A 25529-nucleotide genomic window follows, 5' to 3' on the forward strand; every position below is an offset into this window, starting at 1 on the left:
GGGGTTCAGAGAAGCATCTGTTCTGTCGACTGACAGATGAACATTATCATTAATAGTTTATTGTTTAATGCATTATGTAGTGATTAGGCAAGCCACCATTCAAGCTAATTTTGGTCTTTTTCGACGTAAATACCGATGAAAAGATCGTAAATGCCAATGAGATACGAGCACATGGGAATTTACAGGCATTGTAAATACCGATGAGACACGAACACATGGTAATATCCAGACGTTGTAAATACCAGTGAAGTAATGCAAGCACACTGGGATTTACAGATGTTCTAAGTACCGAGGAGGTATTTACAGATATCGTAAATACCGATGAGGTAGTACAAGTATTTACAGATGCTGTAAACACCTATGAGATACGAGCAAACTGAAATTTACAGGGGGAGGGGGGTTGTAAATTGATGAGATACGAGCACATTAAAATTTACAGGGGTTTGTAAATTGATGAGATACGAGCACATCAAAATTTACAGGCGGGGGGGTTGTAAATTGATGAGATACGAGCACAATGGAATTTACAGACGTTGAAAACATCGAGACGATACGACCACAATGGAATTTAAAGATTTAAATACCTATGAGGTGTTTCAAGAGCATACCGAGGAGATAGGAGCACATTGGAATTTACCGATGTAAATACCGAGGAGGTACGAGCACATCAAGATTTACAGACGTAAATACAGGTGAGGAATATACAGACGTAGAAAATACCGTTGAGGTACAAGAATTTACGGATGCTATAAATACCTATGAGATGGCAGTCAACTTAGGTTTGCCAGATGACCTGTTCTTTCTTCCTAATTCCTGATATTTGGCCTTGAATTGGTTTGCCTGGCCAAAAAAAAAAAAACAAAAAAAAAAACAAAAACCAGCTACGGCCAAACTATTTGGCCGAAATTTTCCCGAATTTTGAAAATTATCAATAAATTCAATATTTTATCTATCAAAAACATGATGGCATCAGTATTTCTCACTCGCCATCATTAGTTATAAAGTTAAGATTGCTCCATAATTTGTCACTCGCCATCATTACTGTCATGATGATGGAGATTGTGTTCATAAGTATTATACTTAATTCCTATAATTATTGAAGGTATATGAATTATAAAGTTGTGGCAATATGTGAAATTGATTATAATGGCTTTACATTTGCCATCCCTCAATATCTGTTTACACTAAAGGTCCCTATTATGTACCGGGGATCAGCTGAGAGTGACTTTCAAACATAGTTGTTGTTTTTTTCTTTTATTTGTGTATGTCGTTATCGGCTGCGGCTTTTACAAAGCGTGTGCAGTACCCTCTCGGTCCTTTTTACATATATTGTAAGTGGATGTTCTGTCGGTCATTTCTACAGTTTAAGTAAATAAGTACAGTTCCCTGTCGGACCTGTGTAGTAAGTAGCACGGTTCCCTGTTGGTCCGATATATATATATATATATATATATATATATATATATATATATATATATATATATATATATATATATATATATATGGTTTACCCAGATGCTTCACATTCCCAGGTTCAGTCCATTGACAGCACGTCGACCCCGGTATACCACATCGTTCCAATTCACTCTATTCCGTGCACGCCTTTCACCCTCCTGCATGTTCAGGCCCCGATCACTCAAAATCTTTTTCACTCCATCTTTCCACCTCCAATTTGGTCTCCCACTTCTCCTCGTTCCCTCCACCTCCGACACATATATCCTCTTGGTCAATCTTTCCTCACTCATTCTCTCCATGTGACCAAACCATTTCAAAACACCCTCTTCTGCTCTCTCAACAACACTTCCATGTTTCTATCCGCTGCCAGATCCACTCCCAGATATCTAAAACACTTTACTTCCTCCAGTTTTTCTCCATTCAAACTCACCTCCCAATTGACTTGACCCTCAACCCTACTGTACCTAATAACCTTGCTCTTATTCACATTTACTCTTAACTTTCTTCAATCACACACTTTACCAAACTCAGTCACCAGCTTCTGCAGTTTCTCACATGAATCAGCCACCAGCGCTGTATCATCAGCGAACAACAACTGACTCACTTCCCAAGCTCTCTCATCCCCAACAGACTTCATACTTGCCCCTCTTTCCAGGACCCTTGCATTTACCTCCCTAACAACCCCATCCATAAACAAATTAAACAACCAAGGAAACATCATGCACCCCTGCCGCAAACCTACATTCACTGAGAACCAATCACTTTCCTCTCTTGCTACACGTACACATGCCTTACATCCTCGATAAATACTTTTCACTGCTTTTAACAACTTGCCTCCCACTCCATATACTCTTATAACTGTCCACAGAGCAACTCTAGCAACTCTATCATATGCCTTCTCCAGATCCATAAATGCTACATACAAATCCATCTGTTTTTGTAAGTGTTTCTTGCACAGATTCTGTAAAGCAAACACCTGATCCCCACATCCTCTACCACTTCTGAAACCACACTGCTCTTCCCCACATCCTCTACCACTTCTGAGACCACACTGCTCTTCCCCAGTCTGATGCTCTGTACGTGCCTTTACTCTCTCAATCATATAATTTCCCAGGGATACTCAACAAACTTATACCTCTGTAATTTGAGCACTCACTCTTATCCCCTTTGCCTTTGTACTAGTGGCACTATGCATGCATTCCACCAGTCCTCAGGCACCTCACCATGAGTCATACATACAATGAATATCCTTACCAACCAGTCAACAACACAGTTGTATTGTAAGTAAATAAGTTGTTTTTTCATCTTGACTATGAAGTAATGTAATCCTTTGAAAATATGATTTGTAACCGGCATTGTTAGCTGACTTATTGATGATGACAAGGTCATGTTAGGTGACAAATCAATAATTTATGTTTGTGGACATAAGGGATATGCCTGTAGGTGTCCCTATTACATGGGTGAGAATAGGACTCTTGTGAAATATTTTGGTCTCCAGAAGTGATTGAATTTTGTAATTTCATAATTTGGATTGGTATGTAAAGGACATCATGTGATATTATAGGCTGTAATAGCATAATAGTGTTTGCATTCTACTAATGTAAGATCATTTTCAATCTGAATTTCATAATTAAACCAGTTTTAGTTAATGTGTAGCTCAAAAGTTCACTCAGATTTATATATTGATGTCAGTTAAAATTGTACAAAAATTACACTGCTATATTTGTATATCGACGTCAGTTAAAATGTATGAAAATTACACTGTGGCAAATTTATAGATTAGCTCCACATCCTCATCATCCCTGAATTGTGGCTGATTTTCTTCTGCGATAGTAATTAAATGTGTAGAGAATATGATAACAATTACTGAACATGATGAAGAGCATTGAATTTCATTGTATGATTTTAGGTAAGGTGATAAAACGTTATGTATATTGGGGAAAATGTAGAGGTACTGTGAAAAGCGAGTAATACACTTGTAAAATGTGAATTTCAACCTATGAAAAACATCATCAAGCTGATGAAATATTAGAATAGTTATAACAAACCTTACTTTTTTTGTAACATGGCTGCTAGTGTTTTCTGTAAGTGGGTGTTTGGTGGCAATGGACTTTCATGAGGATGATTGGTATATTCATCGAGAGTACTCAGATTTGTAAGGTTTGTGAGGTTTTCCATAAGTTTTGTTGATTTTTTCGCAATATATTACCCACTCATGCACCCGGGCATGAGAAGAAAGATCATGAGAAGCAAGTGTTTTGGGAGCAGCTGAATGAGTGTGTTAGTAGTTTTGATGCACGAGACTGAGTTATAGTCATGGGTGATTTGAATGCAAAGGTGAATAATGTGGCAGTTGAGGGAATAATTGGTATTCATGGGGTGTTCAGTGTTGTAAATGGAAATGGTGAAGAGCTTGTAGATTTATGTGCTGAAAAAGGACTGGTGATTGGGAATACCTGGTTTAAAAAGAGAGATATACATAAACATACGTATCTAAGTGGGAGAGGTGGCCAGAGAGCGTTATTGGACTACGTGTTAATTGATAGGCACACGAAAGAGAGACTTTTGGATGTTAATATGCTGAGAGGTGCAACTGGAGGGATGTCTGATCATTATCTTGTGGAGGCGAAGGTGAAGATTTGTAGAGGTTTTCAGAAAAGAAGGGAGAATGTTGGGGTGAAGAGAGTGGTGAGAGTAAGTGAGCTTGGGAAGGAGACTTGTGTGAGGAAGTTCCTGGAGAGACTGAGTACAGAATGGAAAAAGTGAGAACAAAGGAGGTAAGGGGAGTGGGGGAGGAATGGGATGTATTTAGGGAAGCAGTGATGGCTTGTGCAAAAGATGCTTGTGGCATGAGAAGCGTGGGAGGTGGGCAGATTAGAAAGGGTAGTGAATGGTGGGGATGAAGAAGTAAGATTATTAGTGAAAGAGAAGAGAGAGGCATTTGGACAATTTTTGCAGGGAAATAATGCAAATGAGTGGGAGAGGTATAAAAGAAAGAGGCAGAAGGTCAAGAGAAAGGTGCAAGAGGTGAAAAGGAGGGCAAGTGAGAGTTGGGGTGAGAGAGTATCATTAAATTTTAGGGAGAATAAAAAGATGTTTTGGAAGGAGGTAAATAAAGTGCGTAAGACAAGGGAACAAATGGGAACCTCAGTGGAGGGGGCTAATGGGGAGGTGATAGCAAGTAGTGGTGATGTGAGATGGAGTGAGTATTTTGAAGGTTTGTTGAATGTGTTTGATGATAGAGTGGCAGATATAGGGTGTTTTGGTAGAGGTGGTGTGCTAAGTGAGAGGGTTAGGGAAAATGATTTGGTAAACAGAGAAGAGGTAGTAAAAGCTTTGCGGAAGATGAAAGCCGGCAAGGCAGCGGGGTTGGATGGTATTGGTGTGGAATTTATTAAAAAAGGGGATGACTGTATTGTTGACTGGCTGGTAAGGTTATTTAATGTATGTATGACTCATGGTGAGGTGCCTGAGGATTGGCGGAATGCCTGCATAGTGCCATTGTACAAACGCAAAGGGGACAAAGGTGAGTGCTCAAATTACAGAGGTATAAGTTTGTTGAGTATTCCTGGTAAATTATATGGGAGGGTATTGATTGAGAGGGTGAAGGCATGTACAGAGCATCAGATTGGGGAAGAGCAGTGTGTTTTCAGAAGTGGTAGGGGATGTGTGGATCTGGTGTTTGCTTTGAAGAATGTATGTGAGAAATACTTAGGAAAGCAAATGGATTTGTATGTAGCATTTATGGATCTGGAGAAGGCATATGATAGAGTTGATAGAGATGCTCTGTGGAAGGTATTAAGAATATATGGTGTGGGAGGCAAGTTGTTAGAAGCAGTGAAAAGATTTATCGAGGATGTAAGGCATGTGTACGTGTAGGAAGAGAGGAAAGTGATTGGTTCTCAGTGAATGTAGGTTTGCGGCAGGGGTGTGTGATGTCTCCATGGTTGTTTAAGTTGTTTATGGATGGGATTGTTAGGGAGGTAAATGCAAAAGTTTTGGAAAGAGGGGTAGGTATGCAGTCTGTTGTGGATGAGAGAGCTTGGGAAGTGAGTCAGTTGTTGTTCGCTGATGATACAGTGCTGGTGGCTGATTCATGTGAGAAACTGGAGAAGCTGGTGACTGAGTTTGGTAAAGTGTGTGAAAGAAGAAAGTTGAGAGTAAATGTGAATAAGAGCAAGGTTATTAGGTACAGTAGGGTTGAGGGTCAAGTCAATTGGGAGGTAAGTTTGAATGGAGAAAAATTGGAGGAAGTGAAGTGTTTTTGTTATCTGGGAGTGGATTTGGCAGCAGATGGAACCATGGAAGCGGAAGTGAATCATAGGGTGGGGGAGGGGGCGAAAATTCTGGGAGCGTTGAAGAGTGTGTGGAAGTTGAGAACATTATCTCGGAAAGCAAAAATGGGTATGTTTGAGGGAATAGTGCTTCTAACAATGTTGTATGGTTGCGAGGCGTGGGCTATGGATAGAGTTGTGCGCAGGAGGGTGGATGTGCTGGAAAGGAGATGTTTGAGGACAATATGTGGTGTGAGGTGGTTTGATCGAGTAAGTAATAATAGGGTAAGAGAGATGTGTGGTAATAAAAAGAGTGTGGTTGAGAGAGCAGAAGAGGGCGTTTTGAAATGGTTTGGTCACATGGAGAGAATGAGTGAGGAAAGATTGACAAAGAGGATATATGTGTCAGAGGTGGAGGGAACAAGGAGAAGTGGGAGCCCAAATTGTAGGTGGAAAGATGGAGTGAAAAGATTTTGAGTGATCGGGGCCTGAACATGCAGGAGGGTGAAAGGCGTGCAAGGAATAGAGTGAACTGGAACGATGTGGTATACTGGGGCCGACGTGTTGTCAATGGATTGAACCAAGGCATGTGAAGCGTCTGGGGTAAACCATGGAAAGTTCTGTTGGGCCTGGATGTGGAAAGGGAGCTGTGGTTTCGGTGCATTATTTCATGACAGCTAGAGACTGAGTGTGGATGAATGGGGCCTTTGTTGTCTTTTCCTAGCACTACCAAGCACACATGAGGGGGGAGGGGGTTGTTATTACATGTGTGGCGAGGTGGCGATGGGAATGAATAAAGGCAGACAGTATGAATTATGTACATGTGTATATATGTATGTGTCTGTGTGTGTATATCTATGTATACGTTGAGATGTATAGGTATGTATATTTGCGTGTGTGGACGTGTATGTGTATACATGTGCATGTGGGTGTGTTGGGCCATTCTTTCGTCTGTTTCCTTGCGCTACCTCGCTAACGCGGGAGACAGCGACAAAGCAAAATAAATAAATAAATAGATTACCCACTCTAATCCACTCCGCATTTTCCTTGAAATATTACTATTGCTGTAAGTAATATTATACTTCATTGCTGTTTCCTGCATCAGCATGGTATCGCCAGGAAACAGATGAAGAATGGCCCATCCTCTCATATACACATACTTACACACACACACACACACACATATATATATATATATATATATATATATATATATATATATATATATACATATATATATATTTATACATGTTGTCGCTATCTCCCGCGTTAGTGAGGTAGCGCAAGGAAACAGAAGAAAGTGGATGGAGAGAGATGGGTGATTATTGGTGCACATGCACCTGGGCATGAGAAGAAAGATCATGAGAGGCAAGTGTTTTGAGAGCAGCTGAGTGAGTGTGTTAGTAGTTTTGATGCACGAGACTTAGTTATAGTCATGGGTGATTTGAATGCAAAGGTGAGTAATGTGGCGATTGAGGGGATAATTGGTGTACATGGTGTGTTCAGTGTTGTAAATGGAAATGGTGAAGGGCTTGTAGATTTGTGTACTGGAAAAGGACTGGTGATTGGGAATACCTGGTTTAAAAAGAGATATACATAAGTATACATATGTAAGTAGGAGAGATGGCCAGAGAGCGTTATTGGCTTATGTGTTAATTGATAGGCATGTGAAAGAGAGACTTTTGGATGTTAATGTGCTGAGAGGTGCAACTTGAGGGATGTCTGATCATTATCTTGTGGAGGCGAAGGTGAAGATTTGTAGAGGTTGTCAGAAAAGAAGAGAGAATGTTGGGGTGAAGAGAGTGGTGAGAGTAAATGAGCTTGGGATGGAGACTTGCGTGAGGAAGTACCGGGAGAGACTGAGTCCATAATGGAAAAAGGTGAGGATAAAGTATGCAAGGGGAGTGGGGAAGGAATGAGATGTATTTAGGGAAGCAGTGATGGCTTGCATAAAAGATGCTTGTGGCATGAGAAGCATGGGAGGTGGGCAGATAAGAAAGGGTAGCGAGTGGTGGGATGAAGAAGTAAGATTATTAGTGAAAGAGAAGAGAGAGGTATTTGGATGAGTTTTGCAAATGACTGGGAGATGTATAAAAGAAAGAGACAGGAGGTCAAAAGAAAGGTGCGAGAGGTGAAAAAGAGGGCAAATGAGAGTTGGGGTGAGAGAGTATCATTAATTTTAGGGAGAATAAAAAGATGTTTTGGAAGGAGGTAAATAAAGTGTGTAAGACAAGAGAGCAAATGGGAACATCGGTGGAGGGGGCTAATGGGGAGGTGATAGCAAGTAGTGGTGATGTGAGGAGGAGATGGAGTGAGTATTTTGAAGGTTTGTCGAATGTCTTAAATGATAGTGGCAGATATAGGGTGTTCTGGTCAAGGTGGTGTGCTAAGTGAGAGGGCTAGGAAGAATGATTTGATAAACAGAGAAGAGGTAGTAAAAGCTTTGCAGAAGATGAAAGCTGGCAAGGCAGAAGGTTTGGATGGTATTGCATTGGAATTTATTAAAAAAGGGGGTGACTGTGTTGTTGAATGGTTGGTAAGTATATTTAATGTATGTATGACTCATTGTGAGGTGCCTGAGGATTGGCAGAATGCATGGATAGTGCCATTGTACAAAGGGAAAGGGGATAAAGATGAGTGCTCAAATTACAGAGGTATAAGTTTAAGTATTCCTGGTTAATTATATGGGAGGGTATTGATTGAGAGGGTGAAGGCATGTACAGAACACCAGATTGGGGAAGATCAGTGAGGTTTCAGAAGTGGTAGAGGATGTGTGGATCAGGTGTTTGCTTTGAAGAATGTATGTGAGAAATACTTAGAAAAGCAAATGGATTTGTATGTAGCATTTATGGATCTGGAGAAGGCATATGATATAGATGCTCTGTGGAAGGTATTAAGAATAAATGGTGTGGGAGGCAAGTTGTTAGAAGCAGTGAAAAGTTTTTATCAAGGATGTAAGGCATGTGTACTAGTAGGAAGAGAGGAAAGTGATTGGTTCTCAGTGAATGTCGGTTTGCGGCAGGGGTGCGCGATGTCTCCATGGTTGTTTAATTTGTTTATGGATGGGGTTGTTAGGGAGGTAAATGCAAGAGTTTTGGAAAGAGGGGCAAGTATGCAGTCTGTTGTGGATGAGAGAGCTTGGGAAGTGAGTCAGTTGTTGTTCGCTGATGGTAGAGTGCTGTTGGCTAATTCAGGTGAGAAACTGGAGAAGCTGGTGACTGAGTTTAGTAAAGAGTGTGAAAGAAGAAAGCTGAGAGTAAATGTGAATAAGAGCAAGGTTATTAGGTACAGTAGGGTTGAGGGACAAGTCAATTGGGAGGTAAGTTTGAATGGAGAAAAACTGGAGGAAGTGAAGTGTTTTGGATATCTGGGAGTGGATTTGGCAGTGGATGGAACCATGGAAGTGTAAGTGAGTCATAGGGTGGGGGAGGTGGCGAAAGTTGTGGGAGCGTTAAAAAATGTGTGGAAAGTGAGAACATTATCTCGGAAAGCAAAAATGTGTATGTTTGAAGGAATAGTGCTTCCAACAATGATATATGGTTGCGAGGCGTGGGCTATAGAGTAGTGTGGAGGAGGGTGGATGTGTTGGAAATGAGATGTTTGAGGACAATATGAGGTGTGAGGTGGTTTGATTGAGTAAGTAATAATAGGGTAAGAGAGATGTGTGGTAATAAAAAGAGTGTGGCTGAGAGAGCAGAAGAGGGTGTTTTGAAATGGTTTGGGCACATGGAGAGAATGAGTTAGGAAAGATTGACTAAGAGGATATATGTGTCAGAGGTGGAGGGAATGAGGAAAAGTGGGAGACCAAATTGTAGGTGGAAAGATGGAGTGAAAAAGATTTTAAGCGATCAGGGCCTGAACAAGCAGGAGGGTGAAAGGGGTGCAAGGAATAGAGTGAATTGGAACGATGTAGTATGCTGGGGTTGACATGCTGTCAATGGATTAAAACAGGGCATGTGAAGCATCTAGGGTAAATCATGGAAAGTTTTGTGGGGCCTGGATATGGAAAGGGAGCTGTAGTTTCTGTGCATTATACACGACAGCTGGAGGCTGAGTGTGAACGAATGTAGCCTTTGTTATCTTTTCCTGGCGCTACCTCGCGTGCATGCGGGGGGAGGGGATTGTCATTTCATGTGTTGCGGGGTGGTGACGGGAATTAGTGAAGGCAGCAAGTATGAATTACGTACATGGGTATTTATGTATATGTCTGTGTATGTATATATATCTGTATACGTTGAAATGTTGTATGGTTGCGAGGCGTGGGCTATGGATAGAGTTGTGCACAGGAGGGTGGATGTGCTGGAAATGAGATGTTTGAGGACAATATTTGGTGTGAGTTGGTTTGATCGAGTAAGTAATGTAAGGGTAAGAGAGATGTGTGGAAATAAAAAGAGCGTGGTTGAGAGAGCAGAAGAGGGTGTTTTGAAATGGTTTGGGCACATGGAGAGAATGAGTGAGGAAAGATTGACCAAGAGGATATATATGTCGGAGGTGGAGTGAAAAAGATTTTGAGTGATCGGGGCCTGAACATGCAGGAGGGTGAGAGGCAGGCAAGGAATAGAGTGAATTGGATCGATGTGGTATACCGGGGTTGACGTGCTGTCAATGGATTGAATCAGGGCATGTGAAGCGTCTGGGGTAAACCATGGAAAGTTCTGTGGGGCCTGGATGTGGAAAGGGAGCTGTGGTTTTGGGCATTATTGCATGACAGCTAGAGACTGAGTGTGAACGAATGGGACCTCTGTTGTCTTTTCCTAGCGCTACCTCGCACACATGAGGGGGGGGGGGATGTTATTCCATGTGTGGCGAGGTGGCGATGGGAATAAATAAAGGTAGACAGTATGAATTATGTACATTTGTATATATGTATGTCTGTGTGTGTATATATATGTGTACATTGAGTTGTATAGGTATGTATATTTGCGTGTGTGGACGTGTATGTATATACATGTGTATGGGGGTGGGTTGGGCCATTTCTTTCGTCTGTTTCCTTGCGCTACCTCGCAAACTCGGGAGACAGCGACAAAGCAAAATAATGATAATAATATAATACGTTGAAGTGTATAGGTATGTATATGTGCATGTTTGGACGTGTACGTATATACATGTGTATATGGAAAGGTTGGGCCATTCTTTCCTCTGTGTCCTTGCGCTACCTCGCTAATGTGGGAGACAGCGACAAAGATAATAAATATAGATAAATATGGTAGAGGATGTGTGGATCAGGTGTTTGCTTTGAAGAATATATGTGAGAAATACTTAGAAAAGCAAACGGATTTGTATGTATCATTTATGGATCTGGAGAAGGCATATGATAGAGTTGATAGAGATCTCTGTGGAAGGTATTAAGAATATATGGTGTGGGAGCAAGTTGTTAGAAGCAGTGAAAAGTTTTTATCGAGGATGTAAGGCATGTGTACGTGTAGGAAGAGAGGAAAGTGATTGTATAGGTTTGTAGGTTTGCAGCAGGGGTGTGTGATGTCTCCATGGCTGTTTAATTTGTTTATGGATGGGGTTGGTAGGGAGGTGAATGCAAGAGTTTTGGAAAGAGGGGCAAGTATGAAGTCTGTTGTGGATGAGAGAGCTTGGGAAGTGAGTCAGTTGTTGTTCGCTGATGATACAGCGCTGGTGGCTGATTCATGTGAGAAACTGCAGAAGCTGGTGACTGAGTTTGGTAAAGTGTGTGAAAGAAGAAAGTCAAGAGTAAATGTGAATAAGAGCAAGGTTATTAGGTACATTTGGGTTGAGGGTCAAGTCAATTGGGAGGTAAGTTTGAATGGAGAAAAACTGGAGGAAGTAAAGTGTTTTGGATATCTGGGAGTGGATCTGGCAGCGGATGGAACCATGGAAGCGGAAGTGAATCATAGGGTGGGGGAGGGGGCGAAAATTCTGGGAGCCTTGAAGAATGTTTGGAAGTCGAGAACATTATCTCGGAAAGCAAAAATGGGTATGTTTGAAGGAATAGTGGTTCCAACAATGTTGTATGGTTGCCAGACATGGGCTATGGATAGAGTTGTGCGCAGGAGGGTGGATGTGCTGGAAATGAGATGTTTGAGGACAATATGTGGTGTGAGGTGGTTTGATCGAGTAAGTAATGTAAGGGTAAGAGAGATGTGTGGTAATAAAAAGAGTGTGGTTGAGAGAGCAGAAGAGGGCGTTTTGAAATGGTTTGGTCACATGGAGAGAATGAGTGAGGAAAGATTGACCAAGAGGATATATGTGTCAGAGGTGGAGGGAACAAGGAGAAATGGGAGACCAAATTGGAGGTGGAAAGATCGAGTGAAAAAGATTTTGAGTGATCAGGGCCTGAACATGCAGGAGGGTGAAAGGCGTGCAAGGAATAGAGTGAATTGGAACGATATGGTATACCGGGGTCGACGTGCTGTCAATGGATTGAACCAGGGCATGTGAAGCGTCTGGGGTAAACCTTGGAAAGTTTTGTGGGGCCTGGATGTGGAAAGGAAGTGTGGTTTCCGTGCATTATTACATGACATCTAGAGACTGAGTGTGAACGAATAGGGACTTTGTTGTCTTTTCCTAGCACTACCTCACACACATGAGGGGGGTGGGGGTTGTTATTCCATGTGTGGCGAGGTGGCGATGGGAATAAATAAGGTCAGACAGTATGAATTATGTACATGTGTATATATGTATATGTCTGTGTGTGTATATATATGTGTACATTGAGATGTATAGGTATGTATATTTGCATGTGTGGACGTGTATATATATACATGTGTATGTGGGTGGGTTGGGCCATTCTTTCGTCTGTTTCCTTGCGCTACCTTGCGAACGTGGGAGACAGCGGCAAAATAAAATATATATATATATATATATATATATATATATATATATATATATATATATATATATATATATATATATATTTTTATACTTTGTCGCTGTCTCCCGCGTTTGCGAGGTAGCGCAAGGAAACAGACGAAAGAAATGGCCCAACCCCCCCCATACACATGTATATACATACGTCCACACACGCAAATATACATACCTACACAGCTTTCCATGGTTTACCCCAGACGCTTCACATGCCTTGATTCAATCCACTGACAGCACGTCAGCCCCGGTATACCACATCACTCCAATTCACTCTATTCCTTGCCCTCCTTTCACCCTCCTGCATGTTCAGGCCCCGATCACACAAAATCTTTTTCACTCCATCTTTCCACCTCCAATTTGGTCTCCCTCTTCTCCTTGTTCCCTCCACCTCCGACACATATATCCTCTTGGTCAATCTTTCCTCACTCATCCTCTCCATGTGCCCAAACCACTTCAAAACACCCTCTTCTGCTCTCTCAACCACGCTCTTTTTATTTCCACACATCTCTCTTACCCTTACGTTACTCACTCGATCAAACCTCCTCACACCACACATTGTCCTCAAACATCTCATTTCCAGCACATCCATCCTCCTGCGCACAACTCTATCCATAGCCCACGCCTCGCAACCATACAACATTGTTGGAACCACTATTCCTTCAAACATACCCATTTTTGCTTTCCGAGATAATGTTCTCGACTTCCACACATTCTTCAAGGCCCCCAGAATTTTCGCCCCCTCCCCCACCCTATGATCCACTTCCGCTTCCATGGTTCCATCCGCTGCCAGATCCACTCCCAGATATCTAAAACACTTCACTTCCTCCAGTTTTTCTCCATTCAAACTCACCTCCCAATTGACTTGACCCTCAACCCTACTGTACCTAATAACCTTGCTCTTATTCACATTTACTCTTAACTTTCTTCTTCCACACACTTTACCAAACTCAGTCACCAGCTTCTGCAGTTTCACACATGAATCAGCCACCAGCGCTGTGTCATCAAGCGAACAACAACTGACTCACTTCCCAAGCTCTCTCATCCCCAACAGACTTCATACTTGCCCCTCTTTCCAAAACTCTTGCATTTACCTCCCTAACAACCCCATCCATAAACAAATTAAACAACCATGGAGACATCACACACCCCTGCCGCAAACCTACATTCACTGAGAACCAATCACTTTCCTCTCTTCCTACACGTACACATGCCTTACATCCTCGATAAAAACTTTTCACTGCTTCTAACAACTTTCCTCCCACACCATATATTCTTAATACCTTCCACAGTGCATCTCTATCAACTCTATCATATGCCTTCTCCAGATCCATAAATGCTACATACAAATCCATATATATATATATATATATATATATATATATATATATATATATATATATATATATATATAAAAAAGGGGGTGACTGTATTGTTGACTGGTTGGTAAGGTTATTTAATGTATGTATGACTCATGGTGAGGTGCCTGAGGATTGGCGGAATGCGTGCATAGTGCCATTGTACAAAGGCAAAGGGGATAAGAGTGAGTGCTCAAATTACAGAGGTATAAGTTTGTTGAGTATTCCTGGTAAATTATATGGGAGGATATTGATTGAGAGGGTGAAGGCATGTACAGAGCATCAGATTGGGGAAGAGCAGTGTGGTTTCAGAAGTGGTAGAGGATGTGTGGATCAGGTGTTTGCTTTGAAGAATGTATGTGAGAAATACTTAGAAAAGCAAATGGATTTGTATGTAGCATTTATGGATCTGGAGAAGGCATATGATAGAGTTGATAGAGATGCTCTGTGGAAGGTATTAAGAATATATGGTGTGGGAGGCAAGTTGTTAGAAGCAGTGAAAAGCTTTTATCGAGGATGTAAGGCATGTGTACGTGTAGGAAGAGAGGAAAGTGATTGGTTCTCAGTGAATGTAGGTTTGCGGCAGGGGTGTGTGATGTCTTCATGGTTGTTTAATTTGTTTATGGATGGGGTTGTTAGGGAGGTGAATGCAAGAGTTTTGGAAAGAGGGGCAAGTATGAAGTCTGTTGGGGATGAGAGAGCTTGGGAAGTGAGTCAGTTGTTGTTCGCTGATGATACAGCGCTGGTGGCTGATTCATGTGAGAAACTGCAGAAGCTGGTGACTGAGTTTGGTAAAGTGTGTGAAAGAAGAAAGTTAAGAGTAAATGTGAATAAGTGCAAGGTTATTAGGTACAGTAGGGTTGAGGGTCAAGTCAATTGGGAGGTGAGTTTGAATGGAGAAAAACTGGAGGAAGTGAAGTGTTTTAGATATCTGGGAGTGGATCTGGCAGCGGATGGAACCATGGAAGTGGAAGTGGATCATAGGGTGGGGGAGGGGGCGAAAATTCTGGGAGCCTTGAAGAATGTGTGGAAGTCGAGAACATTATCTCGGAAAGCAAAAAATGGGTATGTTTGAAGGAATAGTGGTTCCAACAATGTTGTATGGTTGCGAGGCGTGGGCTATGGATAGAGTTGTGCGCAGGAGGATGGATGTGCTGGAAATGAGATGTTTGAGGACAATGTGTGGTGTGAGGTGGTTTGATCGAGTAAGTAACGTAAGGGTAAGAGAGATGTGTGGAAATAAAAAGAGCGTGGTTGAGAGAGCAGAAGAGGGTGTTTTGAAATGGTTCGGGCACATGGAGAGAATGAGTGAGGAAAGATTGACCAAGAGAATATATGTGTCAGAGGTGGAGGGAAGGAGGAGAAGAGGGAGACCAAATTGGAGGTGGAAAGATGGAGTGAAAAAGATTTTGTGTGATCGGGGCCTGAACATGCAGGAGGGTGAAAGGAGGGCAAGGAATAGAGTGAATTGGAGCGATGTGGTATACCGGGGTTGACGTGCTGTCAGTGGATTGAATCAAGGCATGTGAAGCGTCTGGGGTAAACCATGGAAAGCTGTGTAGGTATGTATATTTGCGTGTGTGGACGTATGTATATACATGTGTATGGTGATGGGTTGGGCCATTTCTTTCGTCTGTTTCCTTGCGCTACCTCGCAAACGCGGGAGACAGCGACAAAGCAAAAAAAAAAAATATATATATATATTATCCCTGGGGATAGGGGAGCAAGAATACTTCCCACGTATTCCCTGCGTGTCATAGAAGGTGACTAAAAGGGGAGGGAGCAGGGGGCTGGAAATCCTCCCCTCTCGTTTTTTTTTTTAATTTTCCAAAAGAAGGAACAGAGAATTGGACCAGGTGAGGGTAGTCCCTCAAAGGCCCAGTCCTCTGTTCTTAACGCTACCTCGCTAATGCGGGAAATGGCGAATAGTTTGAAAGAAAAAAAAAAAAAAAATATATATATATATATATATATATATATATATATATATATATATATATATATATATTGGAGGTGGAAGGGTGGAGTGGGGGGGATTTTGTGTGATCGGGGCCTGAGCGTGCGGAGGGGTGGGGGGAGGGCGGGGAGTGGAGTGAGTTGGAGCGGTGTGGTGTGCCGGGGTTGGCGTGCTGTCGGTGGGTTGAATCGGGGCGTGTGGGGCGTCTGGGGTGGGCCGTGGAGGGCTGTGTGGGTGTGTATATTTGCGTGTGTGGACGTGTGTATGTGCGTGTGTGTGGGGGTGGGTTGGGCCGTTTCTTTCGTCTGTTTCCTTGCGCTGCCTCGCAAGCGTGGGAGACAGCGACAAAGCAAAAAAAAAAAAAAAAAATATATATATATATATATATATATATATATATATATATATATATATATATATATATATATATATATTATGCCTGGGGATAGGGGAGAAAGAATACTTCCCACGTATTCCCTGCGTGTCGTAGAAGGCGACTAAAAGGGAAGGGAGCGGGGGGCTGGAAATCCTCCCCTCTCGTTTTTTTTTTTTTTTTTTTTTTTTTTTTCCAAAAGAAGGAACAGAGAAGGGGGCCAGGTGAGGATATTCCCTCAAAGGCCCAGTCCTCTGTTCTTAGCGCTACCTCGCTAATGCGGGAAATGGCGAATAGTATGAAAAAAAAAAAAAAAAATATATATATATATATATATATATATATATATATATATATATATATATATATATATCTATATATATATATATATATATATATTTTTTTTTTTTTTTTAAACTATTCGCCATTTCCCGCGTTAACGAGGTAGCGTTAAGAACAGAGGACTGGGCCTTTTTTGGAATATCCTCACCTGGCCCCCTCTGTTCCTTCTTTTGCTGTCTCCCACGTTAGTGAGGTAGCGCAAGGAAACAAACGAAAGAATGGCTCAACCCACTCACATAGAAATGTATATACATAAATGCCCACACATGTATGTATACATATCTATACATTTCAACTTATACATATACATAAACGTATACATATATACACGTGTACATATTCATACATGCTGCCTTCATCCATTCCTGTCGCCACCCTGCCACATATGAAATAGCACCCCCCCTCCACTGCGTGCCCGCGCGGTAGTGCTGGGAAAAGACAACAAAGGTCACATTCATTCACACTCAGTCTCTAGCCATCATGTGTAATGCACTGAAACCACAGCTCCCTTTCCACATCCAGGCCCCATAAAACTTTCCATGGTTTACCCCAGATGCTTCACATGCCCTGGTTCAATCCAATGACAGCACGTCGATCCCAGGTATACCTCATCATTCCAAGTCTCTCTATTCCTTGCACGCCTTTCACCCTTCTGTATGTTCAGGCCCCAATCATTCAAAATCTTTTTCACTCCATCCTTCCACCTCAAATTGGATATCCCACTTCTCATTCCCTCTACCTCTGACACATATATCCTCTTTGTCAGTCTTTCCTCACTCATTCTCTCCATTTTAACACACCCTCTTTTGCTGTCTCAACCACACCCTTTTTATTACCACACATCTCTCTTACCCTTTCATTACTTACTCGATCAAACCATCTCACACCACATATTGTCCTCAAACATTTCATTTCCAACACCCACCTCCACACAACCACTCACAATCCACTCACAGCCATATAACATTGTTTGAACCATTATTTCTTCAAACATAGTCATTTTTGCTCTCCGAGATAGTGTTTTTGCCTTCCACACATTCCTCAACGCTCCCAGAACCTTCGCCCTTCCCCCACCCTGTGACTTACTTCTGCTTCTATGGATCCTTCTGCTGCTAAATCCTCTCCCAGATATCTAAAACACTTCACCTCCTCCAGTTTTTCTCCATTCAAACTTACCTCCAAGTTAGCTTGTCCCTTAACCCTACTGAACCTAATAACATTGCTGTTATTCACATTTACTCTGTGCTTTTTTCTCTCACACACTTTACCAAACTCACTCGCCGACTTCTGGAGTTTCTTACCCGAATCAGCCACCAGCGCTGTATCATCAGCGAACAACAACTGACTCACTTCCCAAGCCCTCTCATCCACAACAGACTGCATACTTGCCTCTCTTTCCAAAACTCTTGCTTTTACGTCTCTAACAACCCCATCCATAAACAAATTAAACAACCATGGAGACATCACGCACCCCTGCCGCAAACCGACATTCACTGAGAACCAATCACTTTCCTCTCTTCCTACTCGTACACATGCCTTCTATCTCGATAAAAACTTTTCACTGCTTCTAACAACTTGCCTCCCACACCATATACTCTTAATACCTTCTACAAAGCATCTCTGTCAACCCTCTCATATGCATTCTCCAGATCTATAACTGCTACATACAAATCCATGTGTTTTTCTAAGTATTTCTCATATACATTCTTCAAAGGAAACACCACCTGATCCATCCTCTACCACTTTGAAACCACACTGCTCTTCCCCAGTCTGATGCTCTGTACATGCCTTTACCCTCTCAATCAATACTCTCCCATATAATTTCCCAGGAATACATAACAAACTTATACCTCTGTAATTTGAACACTCACCTTTATCCCCATTGCCTTTGCACAATGGCACCATGCATACTTTCTGCCAGTCCTTAGGCACTTCACTTTGAGCCATACATATATTGAATATCCTTATCAACCAATCAACTGCACAGTTACTCCCTTTTTTAAAAATTCCACTGCAATACCATCCGCCTTTCTGGCTTTCATCTTTTGTAATGCTTTCACTACCTCTTCTCTGTTTACTAAACCATTCTCCTTGACCCCTCTCACCTCGCACACCACCTCGACCAAAACACCCTATATCTGCCACTCTTTCATCAAACACTTTCAACAGACCTTCAAAATACTCAGTCCATCTCCTTCTTGCTTCCCCACTACTTGTTATTACCTCCCCATTAGCCCCCTTCACCAATGTTCCCATTTGTTCTATTGTCTTACACACCTTATTTACCTCCTTCCAAAACATCCTTTTATTCTCCCTAAAATTTAATGATACTCTCTCATCCCAACTCTCATTTGCCCTCTTTTTCACCTTTTGCACCTTTCTCATGACCTTCTGCATCTTCCTTTTATACATCTCCCAGTCATTTACACTACTTCCTTGCAAAAATCGTCCAAACGCCTCTCTCTTCCCTTTCACTAACAATCTTGCTTCTTCATCCCACCACTCACTACCCTTTCTAATCTGCCCACCTCCCACCTTTCTCATGCCACAAGCATCTTTTGCACAAGCCATCACTTCTTCCCTAAGTACATCTCATTCCTTCCTCACTCCCCTTACATCATTTGCTCTCACCATTTGTCATTCTGCACTCAATTTCTCCTGGTACTTACTCACACAAGTCCCCTTTCCATGCTCGTTTACTCTCACCGCTCTCTTCACCCCAACATTTTCTCTTTTCTGAAAACTCTACAAATCTTCTCCTTTGCCTTCACAAGATAATGATCAGACGTACTTCCAGTTGCCCCTCTCAGCACATTACCATCCAAAAGTCTCTCTTTTACACGCATATCAATTAATACTTAATCCCGGAACGCTCTCTGGCCATTTCTCCTACTTACATACTTATATTTATTCATATCTCTCTTTGTAAACCCAGTATTCCCAATCACCAGTCCTTTTTCAGCACAAATCTACAAGCTCTTCACCATTTCCATTTACAACAATGAACGCTCCATGTACACCAATTATACCCCCAACTGTCACATTACTCACCTTTGCATTCAAATCACCCATCACTACAACCCGGTCTTGTGCATCAAAGCTGGCAACACATTTACTCAGCTGCTCCAAAAACACTTGCCTGTCATGATCTTTCTTCTCATGACCAGGTGTATAGGCACCAATAATCACCCATCTCTCTCCATCCACTTTCAGTTTTACCCATATCAAAATAGAGTTTACTTTCTCTCAACCACACTCTTTTTATTACCACACATCTCTCTTACCCTTTCATTACTTACTCGATGAAACCACCTCACACCGCATATTGTCCTCGAACATTTTATTTCCAACACATCCACCCTTCTCTGCACAAAAGGGAGGAGGCTGATCCATCAGGAACCACAGAGATAGATCAGCCAGAGAGGAAACTCAATATGAAGGAGCAAAGTGAGGGAAGGAAGCCAAAAGAGGGTTGCTTAGAGATGAGACCCCAAAGCCACTCCCTGTGAAAAGCCTTAGATATGCCAAGGGCAACTGAACATGACTCTCGAAAATCTTTCAGGGATGATCACCAGACATTAATAAGATAGGAAAGAATATCACCACTGGATCTTGTCTTACAGAAGCCATGCTGGTGACCAGAAAGAAGACTAATTTTTGAGGTATTTGAGGATATGGGAGTTGAGGGATTCAAAGACTTTGGTAATGGTTGATGTCAAAGCAATAGGACAATAGTTAGAAGGGTCAGAATGGTCACCCTTTTTAGGGATGGGATATATTAGTGCATGCTTCCAAGGGAAGGAAAAATTTTGGGTTTTAAACAGAAACAGAACATAAGCAAGCACAGGTGCAAGTTCAGAGGCACACTCTTTCAGTACATGGGGTTGGATGCCTTGCTTGTGACCAGAGAAAGAAGCACTTTTTGGACAGTCCAAAGAGATTACGGGAAGAGGCTCAGTTTTAATGAGAGGAGCACCAGGAGGTGAAGGAATGTTAGGGGAATGATAGTATGATTAAAGGGATTAGTGAGAGGAAGACTACCTAAGACTTGGGGAAATTGATTTGAAGAATATTTTAGGGAGAGAAACGGAGGAAGAATGCATAGAATGATGTGTGTGAGGGAGGCATTTAAGGACAAGGATAAGTGGAAACACTTTGCTTTAGCCACCCTATTGATAGGAGTTCAAGGAGGGAATGGGCACCTGAGATATAGATAGGTAGATTAATCTTCCAGATCTGTTATATTATCTCATAACAAAAGGATACAGATCTCACTTGGCTTCATATGCAAATGTTGGTGTTCCTACTTTAAATTATCTTGTGATGCAAAGACAAATCAGTTTAATTGCATTTATAAATGGTATGCTAGAATTTAAGGCTAACATTGGCATTTCTGTTTTAGATTTACAGGACTAACAATGCCTTCACTGGAGATTGCAACCAATGTTCCCAAAGACAAAGTAACCCCAACATTGCTGTTAGAGCTTAGTAAGGTGTTTAGTGCTACTGTTTCGAAGTCTGAACAGGTAGGTGCTCTTATTTAATGTCTCCTTTATAAGTGGGGTAGAAATGTCATTCCGTGTGTTCCACAGTAGATTGACGCTGAATGCGGACGGGTGCTGTGGCTTATAATTTTTGCTCTAAGATCACCCTTGAATGAATGAAAATGAATGTTACTCTATGAGGTGCTGTTGGTATATCAAGCCCTACTACTTATGAGTAACCTATATTAATGTTTTTGAGTTAGAGAAAACCTGTAGCCACATTTGACTTTGACATCTGATTTCTTGAAATAGCAAATAAAGTAAATTTAAGTAATTTCAGGTATTGATTGGTTGAATGAAAGCCTGAAATTTTGATGGATGTTCCCCATGAGAATATTACAAGCTTTATTTTTCATACTGTTAGTGTTTTGATATGGTAACTTTCTGCGGGATCTTATCCTCTGAAATAATGGTGCCTCCCTTTTCATAAAGACCATCTCCTTGCTTTTGTTAGCATTCATCATTCATTTTGTAACATCCCCTCTTGTATATCACACTACCTGTTGTCATTGACACACAAAACATATTCATTTTTTGATGTACTTGTAATTGTGTTTGTTACTGAGATCCACATTACTTCAAACAGAAATTCAAACTTGATCCACTCACACAATCCTACATTTATCGTAAGACTTTGTCCTTTCAGTAAGTTGCATTTCATTATGTAGTATTCATTCATCCATTACTGCTGTAAACTCTTTGTTCAGCCAAATGATATTCAGTTGTTGTGCTTTTCACTGGTTCATAAATGTTTTACACACACTTTTTCTGACATTATCTGCCATCATTCTTTCTCAGTTACTGGTCCAGTTTACGATATACTTTAAACTTTAGATTGACTGAGTAACTTGAGTTTGTCATTTTGAAGTTTACTTTTCTAAGTAGGTAGAAAACTGGGTTTTTGAAGTGATATTTCAGTGTATTACAAGACACTAGCCTTCTGCAGTGTTGATGAATTGTCTTATTACAGTATTGTTGTGTACGAGTGGTCCCAGATCAGTTGATGACTTTTGGTGGCAGCACTGAACCGTGTGCCCTGGCTGTTCTCCACTGCATTGGTGAATTAGGTGTAGAAGAAAACAAGGCTCATGCTGCAAAAATATACGAATTTATGGAGAAAAATCTTGGGATTCCAAGTGACAGGTAGGAATGGTCATACATAGATCTTTTAGCAGAGGGCAAGACTCAGATTCCCTTACCATCTGACTAACATCTGACAGCTGATGGCTGCTTGATATATATATTCTTTCTTGTTCCCACACTGGTCAAATACCAAACAGTGGTAAAAAAGCTGTAAGAATATGTTTACAATAGCAAAAATGAATTTGTGCTATCTGTGAATATAAAAAACAATTTACTCATAATACATTGATCTCTCTATACTTTATTTTACTTAACAAATCTTAGGCAAGTATACTGGCCTAAATTTAATAACTTAAGTATTTGATAGGACTGAGATGTGTATATATTAACTTTATACATTTTACCCAACAGCATTGTAACACATCCTTCTCAGAAGCTATTCAGAGAGAGAGAGAGAGAGAAACAGAACGTAAATATTCCATTACTTTTTCTATTCTTGTTTACAAGTATTTCCTGTTATTTCATTTTGTCTCTAATGTTTTCTTTGTTCTTTCATAATTTGTAATAATAGTAAAAATAGTGGTGAATGACAAGAGTGGTGAAGTGAGGAGATGGAGTGAGTCTTTTGAAGGTTTGTTGAATGTGTTTGATGATATAGTTGCAGATATAGGGTGTTTTGGTCGAGGTGGTGTGCGAAGTGAGAGGGTCAGGGAGAATGGTTTGGTAAACAGAGAAGAGGTAGCGAAAGCTTTAAGGAAGATGAAAGCTGGCAAGGCAGTGGGTTTGGATGGTATTGCAGTGAAATTTATAAAAAAAAGGGGGTGACTGTGTTGTTGATTGGTTGGTAAGTATATTCACTGTATGTATGGTTCATGGCGAAGTGCCTAAGGATTGGCGGAATGCATGCATAGTGCCATTGTACTAAGGCAAAGGGGATAAAGGTGAATGTTCAAATTACAGAGGTATAAGTTTGTTGAGTATTCCTGGGAAATTATATGCATCACCAAGGAACAACAACTGACTCACTTCCTAAGCCCTCTCATCCACAACAGACTGTATACTTGCCCCTCTCTCCAAAGCTCTTGCATTCACCTCCCTGACCACCCCATCCATAAACAAATTAAACAACCATGGAGACATCACACACCTCTGCCACAAACCGCATTCACTGGAAACCAATCACTTTCCTGTCTTCCTACTCATACACATGCCTTACATCCTTGATAAAGACTTTTCACTCTCTGGTAACTTACCTCCCACACCATATACTCTTAATACCTTCCACAAAGCATTTCTGTCAACCCTATCATATGCCTTCTTCAGATCCATAAATGCTACATACAAATCCATCTGTTTTTCTAAGTATTTCTCACATATTGTTCTTGTTCCCTTCACTTCTGACACATATGTTCTCTTTGTCACCCTTTCTTCATTCATTCTCCCCATGTGTTCAAACCAATTCAGCACACTTGGTTTAGCTGTCTCAATCACACGTTTTATTACCACACCTTCCTCTTACCCTTTCTTTAATTACTTACCACCTCACACCAACATATCTTTTTTAATTATTTTCCATCTAATATTTTGATATGCCAACAACTCTTGTTGTTAGTGTAAGTCTTTTAATTTTTCACCATCTAGTATTTTGATATGCCAGAACTACATAAGCACACCATCACTTTTGTTTTTCATTTGAAAAATATTTTGACCTTGAACCTTAATGTTCTTTGTTGATTGGTTGGTAAGTATATTCAGTGTATGTATGGTTCATGGCGAAGTGCCTGAGGATTGGCGGAATGCATGCATAGTGCCATTGTACAAAGGCAAAGGGGAAAAAGGTGAATGTTCAAATTACAGAGGTATAAGTTTGTTGAGTATTCCTGGGAAATTATATGCCTCATCAGGGAACAACAACTGACTCACTTCCCAAGCTCTCTCATCCACAACAGACTGCATACTTGCCCCTCTTTCCAAAACTTGCATTCACCTCCCTAATAACCCCATCCATAAACAAATTAAACAACTATGGAGACATGTCTGTGTGTCAGTGTACTAACACTGAAAGAATTCATAGCAGCCACATTTTTTGAGAAGCATTTATTTTTTAGCATTCTCACATTTTTTAAGTGTCCCAGCATCAAAAGAAAAACTTTTTTCAAACTTCCGATTCATTAAACAGAACAGCATCAGTTACATGCGGGGAGAGGGGGGGTGCCATTTCATGTGTAGTGGGGTGGCAACGGGAATGGATGAAGGCAGCAAGTATGGATATGTACATGTGTATATATGTATATGTCTGTGTATGTATATGTATTCATACGTTGAAATGTATAGGTATGTATGTGTGCATGTGTGGGCAGTTATGTATGTACATGTTTATGTGGGTGGGTTGGGCCGTTTCTTTTGTCTGTTTCCTTGCGCTACCTCTCTAACGTGGGAGACAGCAACTAAGGATAATAAAAAAGAAATAAAATATTACTTCATCTTGGTTTGGCAGAACCCAGTTCACCCTATTCATAACATTTTGGAAGAAAGTTGAGTGAAAAGTTCAGGGAAAATAAGGAATTTTACTAGAAGGGGATGAAAAAGGAAAGAAGGTGGATGTAAGAGTGGAAATGTTAATGTGAGAAATAAGGAATCAAAAGGAGGAAGTGAAACAACGATGGAAGGAGTATTTTGAAGAACTGATGAGTGTGGGGTTAAAAGCAAGAAGGGAGGTTAAAAGGGTGATAATGAGGCTGAAGGTAGGAAAGGCACCTGGAGTGGATGTGATTATGGCTGAAATGCTGAATTATAGAGGAGAAAGTGTGATAGAGTGGATACATTTGATATGTAACTTAGCTTGGAAAGAGAAAGATGTGCCTAAGGATTGAGGGAAAATTATTATTGTTCCTTTATTCAAAAGAAAAGGTGCTAAGGATATATATATATATATATATATAGCAGTTATAGGGGAATAAGTTTATTAAGTATACCCAGAAAAGTGTATGCTAGAATATTGATTGATAGAGTGATGGAAGTTACTGAATGCAGAATAAGTAAGGAGCAAGGAGGTTTTAGGAAAGGTAGGGGATGTATGGATCAGATTTTTGTGGTGAAAATGGCTGAAGAAAAGTATTGTGCGAAAGGTAAGAAGCTCTATTCATCCCATATAGATGTGGAGAAAGCATGTGACATAGTCAAGTGGCATTTTTTATGGGATGTGTTGAGGATATGCGAGGTAGGGGACAACTGTTGAATGGTGTGAAATCCTTTTGTTGAGTAGCAATGCATTTGTAAAGGTGGATGACAATTGAGCAAAAGTTTTGG

The 25529-nt window shown here is 41.0% G+C and overlaps 1 protein-coding gene across 2 annotated transcripts in view; it reads left to right on the top strand.

The window, feature by feature from the left end:
* Window positions 1–1200: 1200 nt before the first annotated feature.
* LOC139764296 (macrophage migration inhibitory factor-like) overlaps window positions 1201–25529 on the top strand; it is a 32478-nt gene continuing 8149 nt past the window's right edge. The window contains exons 1-4 of one of the 2 annotated variants that reach the window (XM_071690782.1): window positions 1201–1331; window positions 20996–21119; window positions 22108–22280; window positions 22632–22689. In XM_071690782.1, the coding sequence (XP_071546883.1) occupies window positions 21012–21119; window positions 22108–22280; window positions 22632–22689 (339 nt within the window). In that variant the 5' untranslated portion in view covers window positions 1201–1331; window positions 20996–21011. The remainder of the gene's footprint in view (window positions 1332–20995; window positions 21120–22107; window positions 22281–22631; window positions 22690–25529) is intronic. The other variant, XM_071690783.1, reaches the window with a different exon arrangement.

The sequence above is a fragment of the Panulirus ornatus genome, chromosome 49, assembly GCF_036320965.1.
Source record: "Panulirus ornatus isolate Po-2019 chromosome 49, ASM3632096v1, whole genome shotgun sequence".
Classification (NCBI taxonomy): Eukaryota; Metazoa; Arthropoda; class Malacostraca; order Decapoda; family Palinuridae; genus Panulirus; species Panulirus ornatus.